General features: G+C 44.5%; 1 protein-coding gene across 1 annotated transcript in view; it reads right to left on the bottom strand.

The window, feature by feature from the left end:
• The window catches only part of SLC2A9 (solute carrier family 2 (facilitated glucose transporter), member 9), a 195,429-nt gene that overhangs the window by 5,053 nt on the left and 174,371 nt on the right, over window positions 1-16,005 (bottom strand). The window contains 2 exon segments of the mRNA XM_011987830.1: window positions 3,179-3,283; window positions 3,286-3,308. Of these exon segments, the coding sequence (XP_011843220.1) occupies window positions 3,179-3,283; window positions 3,286-3,308 (128 nt within the window).

The following is a 16,005-nucleotide window of genomic DNA, read 5'->3' on the forward strand; positions in this document are numbered from 1 at the left end:
CACTTATGTTTCAGAAATAGAGTGGTTGTTGCTAAAACACAAAGATGCCTTGAAAGTTACAGGGTGTGGCAGCCTTTTAACTCTGAGACCAGGAGGCTGTAGTTGGTGATGGATGGAGAGGGAAGATGAGGACCAGGTGGTGAAGTGGAGAAACTGGGTCTGATGCTGACTGTAGGACCTGGATTGACCACGTCTACTTCCTGGACCTCCTTGCCTGTACAGTGGCAAGGATCAAAAACTCCAGCTCAGGACTGTGTGAAGGTGATGTGGGCACAGAAAGCCATGCATGGGGGAGGGGGTGGCACAGAGCAACTGCTCCGTAACTGTGAATGCAGAAACAGCCACCATGCAGGCTTGGAACTGGGGTGGCTGGGGCTTGGAGTGCCGCAAATACTGACCTTCAGCTCACCCACGCTGGCAGCAGAATCTCTGGGATGTGTTGCGCTTGGCACTAGTAAATTAGCAGGCAGACTCCGAACTGAGTGCACAGAATAGTTGGTGAGGGGAGGAGGACAGGATTGAAATAGCTCCTAAGAATGGATGGTGATGTATCTGACAGATTCTCACCTTCTCCAGGTGGTACCACCCAGCACAGAGGGCAGCAGAGAGCCCTGGTAGGCATTTGAGCAGGGATGCTTCATCCTCCTTCTGCAAATGCTTCTGGGCCCCTTGCTCTGCGCAGAAGGCTTGCAAAGACTTTTGTGTTCCTGCTCCCAGATAACCCTCTGATCTGATCCTCTATCTCACCCATCTTTCTTGCTCACTCTGTTTCAGTCATATAGGCCTCTGGGTGGTTTCTTACATAGGCCAAATCTAGCCCTGCCCAAGGGCCCTGCATTTGCTGTTTTTCTAGCCAGGACTTCACCATTCCCGGACAGCTCTGCTCCCTCACTTCACTCAGGCCTCTGCTCAACTGCCACCTCCTTCCAGAGCCCTTCACGACTGCCTCGTCTCAAATAGCACTTCTGCCTCCTTTGTTTCCCCATTCAGCTCCAGGACCAGGAAACACACGTTTTGTTACCACTCTATCCTCATTGCCTAGAATAGTGCCTGGCACACAGCTGGGACTCAACGTAAATATGTGTTGAATTAATGAATTCAGTTTCCAATGAATAGATTCTTTCCCTACCCAAAAAGAACTTACATCTGATTCTTGAGTATGTGGGCATTTTCCTACCGATCACTGTCACCCTTGGGATGATGATCCCATTAGCTGTGGTTATGATGATGACAGTGAGGATGTTAAATGGGTGGTGGTTTGCAGTGTGCACTGGAACTATTAGATGGAATCTGTCTTACACAGTGATGAGCACATTGCAAAAATGATAAGTAGGTTGTAGGTTTGAGTTGCTAACCTAGGAGTCCTTGCATAGTCTCAGCAATGGGTAGCCCACGCCCTCAGAAGCAGCCCATAGCAGTTAGGGCAGCTCTAGGAAGGCACAGGAAAGAGAGAGGGATGAAAGGTTTTGCCCGAAGCATAGTTTCTTTCTTTCTTTTTTCTTTTGGAGAAAATATTTGGCTTATATAGCCCCTTTATTCTAGTCCTAATCCTCAATGCATTAGACATAAAGTTGGAAGTGTTTTTGTATATATATACATTAAATTCTAGGGTACTTGTGCACAACGTGCAGGTTTGTTACATATGTATACATGTGCCATGTTGGTGTGTTGCACCCATTAACTCATCATTTACATTAGGTATATCTCCTAATGCTATCCCTCCCCTCCCCCTACGCCATGACAGGCCCCAGTGTGTGATGTTCCCCACCCTGTGTCCAGGTGTTCTCATTGTTAAATTCTCACTCATGAGTGAGAACATGTGGTGTTTGGTTTTCTGTCCTTGCGATAGTTTGCTCAGAATGATGGTTTTCAGCTTCATCCATGTCCCTACAAAGGACATGAACACATCCTTTTTTATGACTGCATAGTATTCCATGGTGTATATGTGCCACATTTTCTTAATCCAGTCTATCACTGATGGACATTTGGGTTGGTTCCAAGTCTTTGCTATTGTGAATAGTGCCGCGATAAACATACGTGTGCATGTGTCTTTATAGCAGCATGATTTATAATCCTTTGGGTATATACCCGGTAATGGGATGGCTGGATCAAATGGTATTTCTAGTTCTAGTTCCTTGAGGAATTGCCACACTGTCTTCCATAATGGTTGAACTAGTTTACAGTCCCACCAACAGTGTAAAAGTGTTCCTATTTCTCCACATCCTCTCCAGCACCTGTTGTTTACTGACTTTTTAGTGATCGCCATTCTAACTGGTGTGAGATGGTATCTCATTGTGGTTTTGATTTGCATTTCTCTGATGGCCAGTGATGATGAGCATTTTTTCATGTGTCTGTTGGCTGTATAAATGTCTTCTTTTGAGAAGTGTCTGTTCATTTCCTTTGCCCACTTTTTGATGGGTTTGTTTGATTTTTTCTTGTAAATTTGTTTAAGTTCTTTGTAGATTCTGGATATTAGCCCTTTGTCAGATGGATAGATTGCAAAAATTTTCTCCCATTCTGTAGGTTGCCTGTTCACGCTGATGGTAGTTTCTTTTGCTGTGCAGAAGCTCTTTAGTTTAATTAGATCCCATTTGTCAATTTGGGCTTTTGTTGCCATTGCTTTTGGTGTTTTAGACATGAAGTTCTTGCCCATGCCTATGTCCTGAATGGTATTGCCTAGGTTTTCTTCTGGGGTTTTTATGGTTTTAGGTCTGATATTTAACTCTTTAATCCATCTTGAACTAATTTTTGTGTAAGGTATAAGGAAGGGATCCAGTTTCAGCTTTCTACATATGGCTAGCCAATTTTCCCAGCACCATTTATTAAATAGGGAATCCTTTCCCCATTTCTTGTTTTTGTCAGGTTTGTCAAAGATCAGATGGTTGTAGATGTGTGGTATTATTTCTGAGGGCTCTGTTCTATTCCATTGATCTATATCTCTGTTTTGATACCAGTACCATGCTGTTTTGGTTACTGTAGCCTTGTAGTATAGTCCTAAGCCAAAAGAACAAAGCTGTAGGCATCACGGTGCCTGAAGCATAGTTTCTTCCTTCCTTAGGAAAATAGCATGAGTTTCCAGTTGAAAGGAGAGAGATCAACCTCTGCTCTATGAATCACCCCTTAAAAGCTGCAGAATCAAAGGGAACCCCATGGGCAAAAGACTCCTTTTCAGTCATACCTGAATGAATGGGAAGAGGAGCCCAACAGCAAAGTTGGAGAGCCAGTTGACGGTGCCTGCGATGATGAAGGTAGCTGGCTGCTGAGATTGCTGGAAGTACTCACCTTAGTCAAAATGAACGGGATGCCACCTGCAATGTGTGAGCCAGGACATGGAATTAATCAATCTGAGGAGGTCATGCCTCCAGCATCCATCTCCATCTGCCACACTTTAGAGCCCCGCCCCTGCCACTTGACTGGATGTGTAGTGGGCCCCAGTTTCTGAGTCGCCCTGGTGACTTAGTGTTACTCAGTGGAGACATCATTGACATTGGGGTGGGACAAGTCTTTATTTTGAGAGACTGTCCTGTGCAATTGCAGGGCATTTATTACCCTTTACTTTCTGACGCCAGGAGAGCCTCCAGTCACCACCACAACCCAAGCTGCCCCCGCCACATTTCCAAACTCACATGTGGTCTGAGGTCTATACCCTTCTATTCCTCCATATCCTGTTCAGTAAGACCGGTGATCGCACCCTTTGCCCAGACCAGGACCTGGGGCTCAGCACAACTGCTGGGATCCCACTTGAACCTCCCCATCTCCAACTGGAGTCACCACTCTGCCAATGAGATCTACACCTGGGTGTTTCTCAGACAAGACAGAGTGGACAATGGACAGGAAATCCCTCAGGGACTTTTACCAAACTCTAGAGAGACACTGAACACAATTTGGAAATTACTAGGACGGAGCCATTCATTGTGTCAACATCCAACAATTATTTATGTGCTGGGACTGTTCCAACATTGAGGTCAAAAGCAGCATGTCCTTGCTTTCATGGGGAACCCTTGTCTGCTGGGATGATTTGTTCATTAAAATGGTAGTGAGCCCAGGAATGGAAAACAAAACCTCATATGTTCTCACTCATAAGTGAGAGCTAAGCTACGAGGATGCAAAGGCATAAGAATGATACAACTGGGGCTAGGCGCGGTGGCTCACGCCTGTAATCCCAGCACTTTGGGAGGCAGAGGCCGGTGGATTACATGAGTTCAGGAGTTTGAGACCAGCCTGACTAACATGGTGAAACCCCGTCTCTACTAAAAATACAAAAATTAGCTGGGCGTGGTTGTGCATGCTTGTAATCCCAGCTACTCGGGAGGCTGAGGCAGGAGAATCGTTTGAACCTGGAAGGTGGAGGTTGTAGTGAGCCGAGATCATGCATATTGGACACCAGCCTGAGGTATAAAACACTACAAATTGGGTGAATGTATTTTGCTTGGGTGATGGGTGCATCGAAATCTCAGAAATCGCCACTAAAGAACTTATTCATGTAACCAAACACCACCTGTTCCCCCCTCCAAAAAAAAACCTACGGAAATAAAAAAATAAAAATAAAAAAGGGGAGTGAGCAAATGAATAAATAAATATAAATACAAAATGTGATCAACATTCTGGAGGAGATACACTGTCTATTTTGGTACTGGGTGGAGAAGGATGCCCTGCGGAGGAAATGGTGGAGATGTGGATTGAAGAAGGAGAGGTGGCTCCTGAAGATCTGGGGAAGATGATGCTGGGTGGAGAAAGGGGCCGGCAGAGGTCCTACAGGCGAAAGGATTGGGCCAAGGTCTACGATAGGGGCCAATCTGTCCAGACACCTGAAGGAGGCAGAGAGGAATGGGGTGAGGTAGCAAATGTGAGCAGGGGCAATGAAGCAGCCTCTTGTAGATCATGGAGAGGGATTTGCAGTTGAAGAAAACTACTTTGGGCTGCTAGGCAGCAGTTGAGGTGATCAATTTGCATTTCACAGAGGTCACTGCTGTTTGGAGAAAAGCTGAGAGGGTGTAGGAGTGGATGCAGGGGGCTGTCAGGGCAGTCCAGGGAGGAAGCAATAGTTGTTCAGGAGGGCTCAGATCATGGCAGGTGAGATGAAAGGAAGGGACTGAATTCAGAGACAATTGCCCCATCAAGGTAAAGCTTTCAAGGTAAGCACTGCACACACACAATCACTGAGCAAGCTGACCCAACCAAGCAACCCAGGGTGACAAAGACACAAAGCTAGGGCCAACTCAAGTCTGAATCTCTCCAGACCTTTCACCGTTATCACTCTGCTACGCTGCCAGCAAGGCTTGCACTCCAACAAATCAAAAACGACTGGGAGTGGACGGTTGCCCAACAGTCCAATATAGCTTAAACTTTGAAAATTAGCCCCAATTAATTATGCATGTGGGTCCACTCATCTTGTTATCTTATTAGAGTCTTCTTTGTTATCTTGTTTGAGTATCCTATTCTGGATTGCCCCAGAAGCAGACACTGAGAAGCAGTTTATGTGCCAGTTGATCCCAGAAAATGCAGGGAAGAGTGCAGAGAAGTGAAGGAGGTGGATAAGGGGTGTGTTATTAGCAACACCACCATGGTCAGCCACATCTTAATCCAACTGGGACCCTTGGGAAACTGTGGAAAACACATCTCAGAGTTACCCCATCTGAGGGGTAAGAGGGCTGGGTTATCTATCCACCATGTCCCATCAGTCACTGACTGTTACACTTTGAACAGTGCTTTTGGCCGGCCACAATGTGGGCTGAGAGGGCCGGGGAAGTCCTCAGGCAAAAAGCCACATATGGGAGCAGTCGCAGGTCTGTCCGGGATTCACAAAAGGGTGTGGACCACGGGATTTGGGGAAGGTAACAAGAATCTTTGCTACTGCCATCTATTCCTTAAGTGTTTAACTTCTCAGTGACTATTGCAATAATCAGGTAGCCATTACTAATAACAACAGTGATGAAAATCTTTATATCATATACACCTAAGTACTCGTTTCAGGAGCTGGGGTATAACACTAGGGTTAAGAACATGGGGTGGAGGTCCCACACTCTAATTAGGAGTGTGCAGTGGGGGTCTTACCCTAAAGTTAGGGGCCTGAGGTAAGGGTGTAACACTGTAGTTAGGGGCCTGGGTGGGGGTCTGATACTATAGTTTGGAGCATGCTGCTTCAATCAGACCATCTCGGTTAGAGTCTTGATTCTGCCACTTGCAGGCTCTGTGTGACCTTGGGCACATTAGTTCACCTTTCCGGCTCGAATTTCCTCCTCTGTAAGCAAGGACAATGGAATTGATTTCATGGGGTCATTGCAAAGCTTAAAGGACCTAATACAGATAATACACATTGAATTGTGTCTGAGGTGTGATGAACACTCAATAGCTTTTAATGATGATGATGATGATTATTCAGAAGACGCATGTTCCAGGAGACTATGAATCATGTGATCGGAGTAAGCTTCCTGGCTCCTGGATCCCATGGACACTGAGCCACACTGGTTGACTAACTCTTTTTCCTGAGCGGGTGGTCTGCCCGCCAATTTGCTTTGGCAGAAAAGGGCTTTCCCAATAACATATAGTTGCTCTTGCCTTAGTAGCACATACATTGTGGAAAAGGAAACCAGATTTGAATCCATGCATTTGAGGCATAGAAGCCTAGGACTCTAGGTAAAATAAAAACTCTTATTTTACAGATTAGGAAAATGAGGCTCAGAGAGGGAAATGTATTTGCTCAAGGTCATAAAACTTGGTGGAAGAGCCAGATTTAGTTAAAAAAAAAAAAAAGTCCCTCTGACTCCTTTCTTCACAGAATATCAAGAGGTGATATGGATTGAGGTATCTGTCCCTCACCTTGAAATTATTTTATTCCCCTCTTTCTCTCTCCCCATCTCTTTCCCTCCCCTACTCATTTTCCTCCCTTCTTGCCAGGAAAGTAGAAAATACGTGCTGATTAATTGAGTATTCTATGTAAAAATTTGCCAAGTAATTTAAAAAATTCTGTAGATAACCTAAAAATATTCCTAATAATTTTGAGACATTGTTTACTTCATTAATAATGTATCGATCTACTTCGTTAATAATGCCATTACTTTTCCTTCAGAAATGTTCATAAGCAAAGAAACATTCTTCCACCTCATTGGTAAATTCCTAATAGTTACATTTAGTTATGTTCAAGTGAAAAGGAATTGAATTATGCATGTTCTTCATATAAGAATTACTTTTTGAAAACTGCCTTTTCCTCCAAATCTCTGTTCTCTGTGAATCTGTGCTCCAGATCAGCTGGCCTAACAACCAAGCTGTCTTGTGGCAACAGCGCCCTGGTGTCTACAGTGAGGAACTATCTGCTACCTTTCTTTCTCCAGCGATAAACCTGATAAAAATTCCCATCACTTTACCTACTAGCTATGTGACCACATGTACCTATGGTTCTCAGTTTTCTCATCTATACAATGAAGATAATAATAATTCTTACTTAGTTTTGTTTTGTGCATTAAATGAGACTATGCTTAGCAACGTGCACCTGTGGTATTTCTCTAGAGCCAGCTTTGTTATTTCTGCTTCCAGTGACGTTTCCTACATATTATCTTTAGGCCCTTTCTCCCTCCTCTCTATTTTCTAACTCTTGCCCATGTACCCTAGAAAAAGTTCAATTTTAATTTTATTTTTGAATAAAAGAAATAAAGGGCAACTGCCCAAACTTTTCCTTAATTCATTTTTATTAAAATTCTTCCAATGGAAGTACAATCATCAATTTCTAAAGCCCTTCAAAATGCCTAGAAACCCCCTTAGAAATTTCCTTAAGTGTGTCCATATGTCACTTAATCCTTTAAATAACTTTTCTGCTAAGCATCAGGTTTAAAAATAGCTCTTTTCTTTTATTGAACTATAATCATTTTGAAAACCCTTCATGGCCATTCTGCTTTGTTTATGTCAATAGACTTTATCTTGTTCATCCACTCATTCATCCATTTCCATCCGACATTTACATGTCAAGTTCTGTGCTAGGCATTTGCAGACTCTACTAGATGATGTAAGAACTATCTTGGGAGGCAGTTACTCTAACTCCATTTAACTGGTGAGGAATTTGCGACCCAGAGTAGAGAGTGACTTGCTCAAGGTGGCACAAGCAGTAAATGATAGACTTGGCTCCGAAACCAAGAGATCCAGACTCAGGTAAGAGACTTTCTCCTCTGCCCTTTCTCTAGGAGAGACATTTGAGAATTTGAAAATGCACACGCTCCCAAACAGATCTGTTCTATGACAACAGCCAAGATATATAAGCAATTAGAACTCATGCCCTGCAGCCTGTTGAGAGGGGTGGGACCAGAGTGCACACAGGAAGCTCCTCCCCTCAGAGGATGTATGCGAGGGCTGTCCTCATTTCTGAGAGGAGCTTAGACACCCACCTCCTCAGGCATGTGCTTCCTAGGTAGGGAGGCAGGCGAGGCTGCTGAGCAACCAGGGATGAGAAGGTGCGGCAGATGCTTCCTGGGGGCTCCTTGCAGAGCCTTGCCTCACCCTGACTCTCAATGGGCTCCTCTGGCTCTGCCGACCACTAGGTGGGAGGCCTTGGTCCTTCTCTAGACCTCAGTTTCCTTGCCTATAATCTCACTTAATGAGCCATTTAAAATCTCAGTAAAGTCGAAACCTTGATAGTGCTTACTTGGCACATGGCAAATTATTACCATGTGGAGGTGGCCAGGCTAGTAGCTAAGAGCACTGGCACTAACTCTTGCCCAAGTAACCAAGAGAAAGCTCAATTGTAATTTCATGTTTACATAAAAGAAATAAAGGGTACTGCCCAAACTTTTCTTTAATTCATATTTATTAAAATTCTTCCAATGGAACCACTATCATCAATTTCTAAAGCCCGCCCCCCAAATGCCTAGAAATCTCCTTAAAAATCTCCACAAGTGTGTCCATATGTCACTTAATCCTTTAGATATATTTTCTCTTAGTCACCAGGTTTAATCCAGTTTAAATTCCCCCTCTCCACTTCCAAGTTGTGTGACCACAGGTAAGTCGTATCACTGGCTCTCCATTTTCTTGTACATAAAATGAGGACAGAACAGGAGTTCCTGCCTCTTAGGTCTGAACTGGGGATTAAATGAGATAGTGTTTAGCAACGTGTTTAATGTGTGGCTATATTAGTCCGTTTTCACACTGCTGTAAAGAACTACCTGAGACCGGGTAATTTATGAAGAAACGAGACTTAATTGACTTACAGTTCTGCATGGCTGGAGAAGTCTGAGGAAACTTATGATCATGGTGGAAAGGGAAGGGGAAGCAAGTGTATCTTCCTGTGGCAGAACAGGGGAGAGAAAGTGAAGGCGGAGATGTCACACACTTTTAAACCATCAGATCTCATGAGAACTCACTCACTGTCATGAGAACAGCATAAAGGAAACCACCTCCGTGATCCAATCACCTCCAACCAGGTCCCTCCCCTGACACATGGGGATTACAATTTGACATGAGATTTGGGTGGGCACACAGAGCCAAACCATATCAGTGGCAAAGGCCCAATCAATATCAATGATTATGGCGATTCCTCTTCTGCTCGTCATTAATCCCCTCAGTGTTTGCTGGGAACTGACTATGTGCCAGGAGCCACGCTGGGGCATCGATGGTGGCAGAAAGCTGATTCAACTTCTGCCTTTGAGGAGCCATCAGCATCTGAGGTCCACTGAGTCAAGAAAGCCAGGCCCAAGCACAAGATTAATGTTCTCCTTTATTGGGCAGCAATAAAATAGTAAAAATGTATTGAGCACTTTCTATGTGTTCTTGAAAGGTTTTCTCTTTGTAGGGTTTCTAATTATTTTAGAAAAGGAGTGATAAAATGGCATCATATATGGCATCAGACATTGTTGATCTTGGGCAAGGAAGATCAAATTATCAGGAGTCATTGGTCTGAACTGAAAGAGCAAAGGAAGTTTCCTCCTGTTGTATCCAGAAACACTGCAAAAGTTAGAGGCAGAAAATACCTTAGGGACCCCCTAGGCCAGCCCCAACCCAATATTTCAGGTGGGGAAACTGAGGCCAGAGAGGTGGAGTGAGACTCCCCATGTTTCAGAGGAGTAGGATCTAGGACTTCCAAACTAGCCTGACTGACTGCTCTATTGTGTCCTCCTTGCGAATTCCTGGTGCTCACCCACGCTTTGACTGTTCCCACTGCTGGAAATGCCCCCCAGCCTTGGAAAGATTTCAGGGCGCACAAGGATATGGGCAATTTACTTCACATGAGCTTGGCTCCCAGTATAGGATAAAGAAGCAATGGTGCCTTTCTCCCCTTCTACACAGCCCAGCCAGGTAGCCAGCAAAAGTATCTATGCAAGCCTGTGGTCTAACCACACGGGATATGTTTTCTAAAAAAAAATGGAAAGGAGACTTCTCCAGGAATGGGCATGAGACATGAGCATCTATTTAATTAGGCAAAAGGGGGAGGTCCCTCCACCACTATCTTATTCTCGATCACAGCCTCATGTTTATTTATTTCCATGGATTGCATCCTCATCTTTGCATTTATCTTTTGCTTGTTCATTGTGCTCCTTGAGGGCAGGCATTTTGTCTCTTTTTCTCACTGTTGCTTCCCCCATAGCAAATCATGTTTGTCTCTTGGGTGCTTCACAGATGTTTGCTGAATGTGCAGATGAAGGGAAAATGATGATAGTTAAACAGATCTTTTAAGGATGAGTGGAAATTCTTTTTCTTTTATTTTTTTGAGAGAGTCTCACTCTGTTGCCCAGGCTGGAGTGCAGTGGCGTGATCTCGGCTCACTGCAAGCTCTGCCTCCCGGGTTCACACCTTTCTCCTGCCTCAGCCTACTGAGTATCTGGGACTACAGGTGCCCCCACCACGCCCGGCTAATTTTGTATTTTTAGTAGAGACGGGGTTTCTCCATGCTGGTCAGGCTGGTCTCAATCTCCTGACCTCGTGATCCGCCTGCCTCGGCCTCCCAAAGTGCTGGGATTACAGGCTTGAGCCACAGCACCCTGCCGGAAATTCTTTATGCAGTTGAGGAGACGGAGGGCTAAACAGGGTGCAGGTTTGGTGAGAGCCCGGCTCTGATGGGGAGGTGGGACAGCAGAGGCATCTTGTGAGGGGCCAGCAACGGTAGATTCCAGGGTGTCTAGGAGGCCATGCTTGGGGCAGGAGTTTGCATGCAGAAGCTGTAGGCCCGTTGAAGGGTTTTAGGAGGCGAGAAACAAGAGCAGATTTGTGATTTGAAAAGTGTCCCTGATGCAGAGTGGGATATGGGTCAGCAGAGGGGGGAAGTGGAGGCAGACGGGGACACTGGTTAGGAAACAGTGGTTCAGAACTCCAGAAACACAAGGCAAGATGTTTGTGAAAAAGAAGTTCATGCCTCTCAGCATCGTTAACAACCATACATGGTGATTCTAACTTGAATTTGTGTAGGATCGGTCATAAGACTAAGATTGTTTCCTGATCTCTGCTCTAGGGAAATGTAAAGAGATTCTTCCTCTTGACTATTCATTAGTCTATTTTGACATACACTATTTTCCAGTGGGATTTAAAATCTGTGTTCTTTAGTTGAATCAATAGGCTTGAACATTACTATCCTGGATTGTCTGGGGGAGAGGATGTTTTTGAACAGCCTCAGGAGCAAACGGGCCATGTAAGGCCAAACTGACTGTTAATTCTAATTAAAAAGAGGAAGCTGCTACAGCATAATGAGTGGGACAGTTAATTAGCAGGTTAGAAAACACAATTAAAGTCCATCAGAACAAACCCACAGCAATGTGTTCTGGTTGGTGGTGAGTTAAGCACACTCAGATGACCTGTTTCTAAGCTTGGTGAGGAGTTTCTGTTTCAATAAAGACAGAGGCCAGCAGTCTGGCTGGTAGGTTCTCATGGGCGCATTTTAACATTCTTCCTTTTTGGATGAGCACAGGGCTGGGAGGGGGTGCTGAAATAGAAAAGTAAGGGTGACTAGATAAAAGAGGGTCAAACTAGGAGGAACATCTCCCACCAACGGACTGGGACATCAGGAAGACTGGCACACTCAAGCCATATCCTCAGAGAGAAGGCATTGAGAGTGGATAGAGGGAGGATGCAGATGCTGGGCTGAAGCCGGGAAGTCTGGGAACCCTGCATGGGGCTGTTAAGCAAAGGGATTTGTTTCCTGGCCCCCAGTGACTCCTGAGGAAGGGGTGAGTTGAACAGGTGAGTAATGGCCTGCTCTCACCATGGACTTCCAGAATCCTAGCAGCAGGAGACCCCACAACCCCACAGAGACTTGAGATGGCAGGGAGAACTGCTTAGACGGTGGCAGGGGCAGGACTCCGGCCTGTGTAGTGCCCAGAGGGTTTGATGTGGGAACATCTGCAGTGAAGCATAGCCAGTAAAGCCCATTCCCCAAGGCTTGCCATGCTCCTCTACAAGGCGTTAGCCTTTGCGTGACTGTCAGACCTGGACAGAGCAGGGTGGCCTTGCCTGTGGGATGAAGCCAGTACATTCTGAATGCCCCCTATCTGCTGGACTCTCTTGGGGCCCCAGCCTGGCTGTGCCCATGTGTAGTGCAGTGTCAGATGCCCAACCAGGGTGCTTTCCTGGGGCCCTCATCATGGCTCCTTTGCCAGTAGACCATGTCTGACCATTGGAGAACTCTAGCAGACTGGCCCCCACTGGTGTGCACCAGCCCACCCACAGCCTCCCCTCACCACAGCCTCCTTTCACTGGCACACACTTGTTCATGCCCCACTCCCCACCACTCCATCATCACTTTGGTGGTGCACTGTGAGTGGACCTTGCCTCCCCCTCTTCCAGTACATGTGTGTGCATGTACCCCATAATGCCTCCACTGCTGGCATGTGTGCACCCTGCTGTGCCCCCTACTGATACATGGGTACCCTGCCATGCTGCCACTGCCAGCATGAATGCACAAATGGACACTGGCAACCCTGCTCCTGCCATTGCCCCACCCCCACTGGTGCAAGGACTAGCACAGGTGCTGGCAACCCCACTCCCACCAGTGTCCCACCCCTGCTCTGCTGCCTTCCATCACTGGCCCAGCTATGTGCAGGAACACCGTCACCCAACTCCTGCTGCGCCCCACCCCAGCCAATGCACATGCACCCCACTGCACTGTTGCAGCTGCTGGCACATGTGAGCGAGTATGGATCCCACTGCTGAAGTGCTTTGGCTGGCACACCCATTGGAGTGTTTTGGTCAATGGGCTGGGAACACCTTGGCCCATTCAGCGTAACAGGTTCCTAACCTTGAGGGGCCAGAGAACAAATCTAGGGGCCCAATGTCAGTCCCCCAGAGCCAGAGCATGCAATCCAGGAGTGCTGAGCTGAGCATTGGCTCCCTAAAATCTTCCCGAAATGAAGACAGTCAACTGAACCCACCTCATGCCGCAATCAAACCCCCAAGGGTATCAAAGAAGATAAAAGCAAAAAAAACCCTATCTAAAGGTCAGCAGCCTCAAAGATTGAAGGGCCATTAGTCAACACAGATGAGAAAGAACCAGTGCAAGAACTCTGGCAACTCAAAAAGCCAGAGCATCTTTTTATCTCCAAATGACCACACTAATTCCCCAGCAACGGTTCTTAACCATAGTGAAATGGCTGAAATGACAGACCTAGAATTCAGAATATGGATAGGAATGAAGATCACTGAGATTTGGGAGGTCAAAACCCCCAAGGAATCTAAGGAATTCAATAAAACAATACAGGAGGTGAAAGATGAAATGGTCATTTTAAGAAAAAAACCAAACCTATCTAATAGAGCTGAAAAACTCACTTCAAGAATGCATAATATAATCACAAGTACTAGAAGCAGAATAGCCTAGGATGAAGAAAGAATCTCAAAGCTTGAAGACTGGTTTTCAGAAATAATTCAGTCAATAAAAATAAAGAAAAAAGAATAAAAAGAAAGGACGAAATCTCTGAGCAATATGGGATTATGTAAAGAGACCAAATCTATGACTCACTGGTGTCTCTGAAAGAGAGGGAGAGAAAGCAAGCAACTTGGAAAACATGTTTGAGGATATTGTCCATGAAAATTTCCTTCAGGAAAAGCAGGGAACCCCTGCAAGATAATATATAAGATGAACATCCCCAAGATACATAGTCCATCAGATTCTCCAAGGTCAAAATGAAAGAAAAAATGTTAAAGGCAGCTGTAGAGAAGAGGCAGGTGACCAACAAAGTGAACCCCATCAGGCTAACTGTGGATGTTTCAGCAGAAACCCTACAAGCCAGAAGAGACTGGGGGCCTATATTCAGTACTCTTAAAGAAAAGAAATTCCAGTCAAGAATTTTGTAGCCAGTCAAACTAAGCTTCATAAACAAAGGAGAAATAAGATGCTTTTCAGATAAACAAGTGCTAAGGGAATTCATTACCACCAGATCTGCCATATAAGAGTTCCTGAAGGGAGTGCTAAATATGGAAAGGAAAGACCATTACTGGCCACTACCAAAACACACTTAAATACACAGACCAGTGATACTGTAAAACAACTACACAATCAAGTCTGTAAAATAATCAGCTAATAATATGATGACAGAATCAAATCTGCACATACCAGTATTAACCTTGAATGTAAATGGACAAAATGCCCCAATTAAAAGGCACAGAGGCCAGGTGTGGTGGCTCATGCTTGCAATCCCAGCCCTTTGGGAGGCCGAGATGTGCGGATCACTTAAGGTCAGCCTGGCCAACATGGTGAAACCCTATCTCTACTAAAATACAAAATTAGTTGGACGTGGTGGTATGCACTGTAATCCTAGCTACTCAGGAGGCTGAGGTACGAGAATCACTTGAACCTGGGAGGCAGAGGTTGCAGTGAGCTGAGATCCAGACTGAGCGACAGAGTGAAACTCCCTCTCAAAAAAAAAAAAAAAAAAAAAAAAAAAAAAGGCACAAGTGACAAGCTTGATAAAGAAGCCAGACCCAACTATATGCTGTCTTCTTCAAGACACACATCTCACATTCAATGACACCCATAGACTCAAAGTAAAAGGATGGAGAAAAATTTACCAAACAAATGGAAAACAGAAAAAATCAGGGGTTGCTATTCTAATTTCAGACAAAACAGATTTTAAACCAACAAAAATAAATAACACAAAGAAGTGCATTACGTAATGATAAATGGCTCCATTCAACAAGAATGCCTAACTATGCTAGATATATATGCACCCAACATGGAGTACTCAGATTCATAAAACAAGTTCTTAGAGACCTACAAGGAGACACAGCACACAATAATAGCAGGAGAAGTCAACACCCCAATGACAGTATCAGACAGATGATCAGGGCAGAAAACCAGCAAAGATATTTGGGACCTGAACTTAACACTTGACCAAATGAACCTGACAGACACTTACAGAATTCTCCACCCAAAAACAACAGAATAGACATTCTTCTCATTTGCACGTACTCCAAAATTGACCACACAATTGGCCATAAAACAATATTCAGCAAATTGAAAAAATAATTAGACCAGTCACACCCTTGGAACACAGTGCAATAAAAATAGAAATCTTTACTAAGAAGATCACTGAAAACCATACAATTATATGAAAATTAAACAACATGCTCCTGAATGACTTTTGGGTGAACGATGAAATTAAGGCAAAAATAAAGAAATTGTTTGAAACTAATGAGAACAAAGATATAACATACCGGAATCTCTGGGACACAGCTAAAACAGTGTTAAGAAAAAAGTTCATAGTGCTAAATGCCCATATCAAAAAGTTAGAAAGATCTCAAATAAACAACCTAACATCACACCTAGAGGAATTAGCAAACCAATCCCAAAGCTAGCAGAAGATAAGAAATAACCAAAATCAGAGCTGAACTGAAAGAAATTGAGACACAAAAAAATACAAAAGATCAATGAATTCAAGCGCTGATTTTTTTAAAGAATAAATAAGACTGATAGGCCACTATCTAAACTAATTTAAAAAGAGAGAAAATTCAAATACACAATCAGAAATGACAAAGAGACATTACCACTGACCCCACAGAAATACAAAAAGCCCTCAGAGACTATTATGAACACCAAGAAGA

The sequence above is a fragment of the Mandrillus leucophaeus genome, unplaced genomic scaffold (genome assembly GCF_000951045.1).
Source record: "Mandrillus leucophaeus isolate KB7577 unplaced genomic scaffold, Mleu.le_1.0 Scaffold317, whole genome shotgun sequence".
NCBI lineage: Eukaryota > Metazoa > Chordata > Mammalia > Primates > Cercopithecidae > Mandrillus > Mandrillus leucophaeus.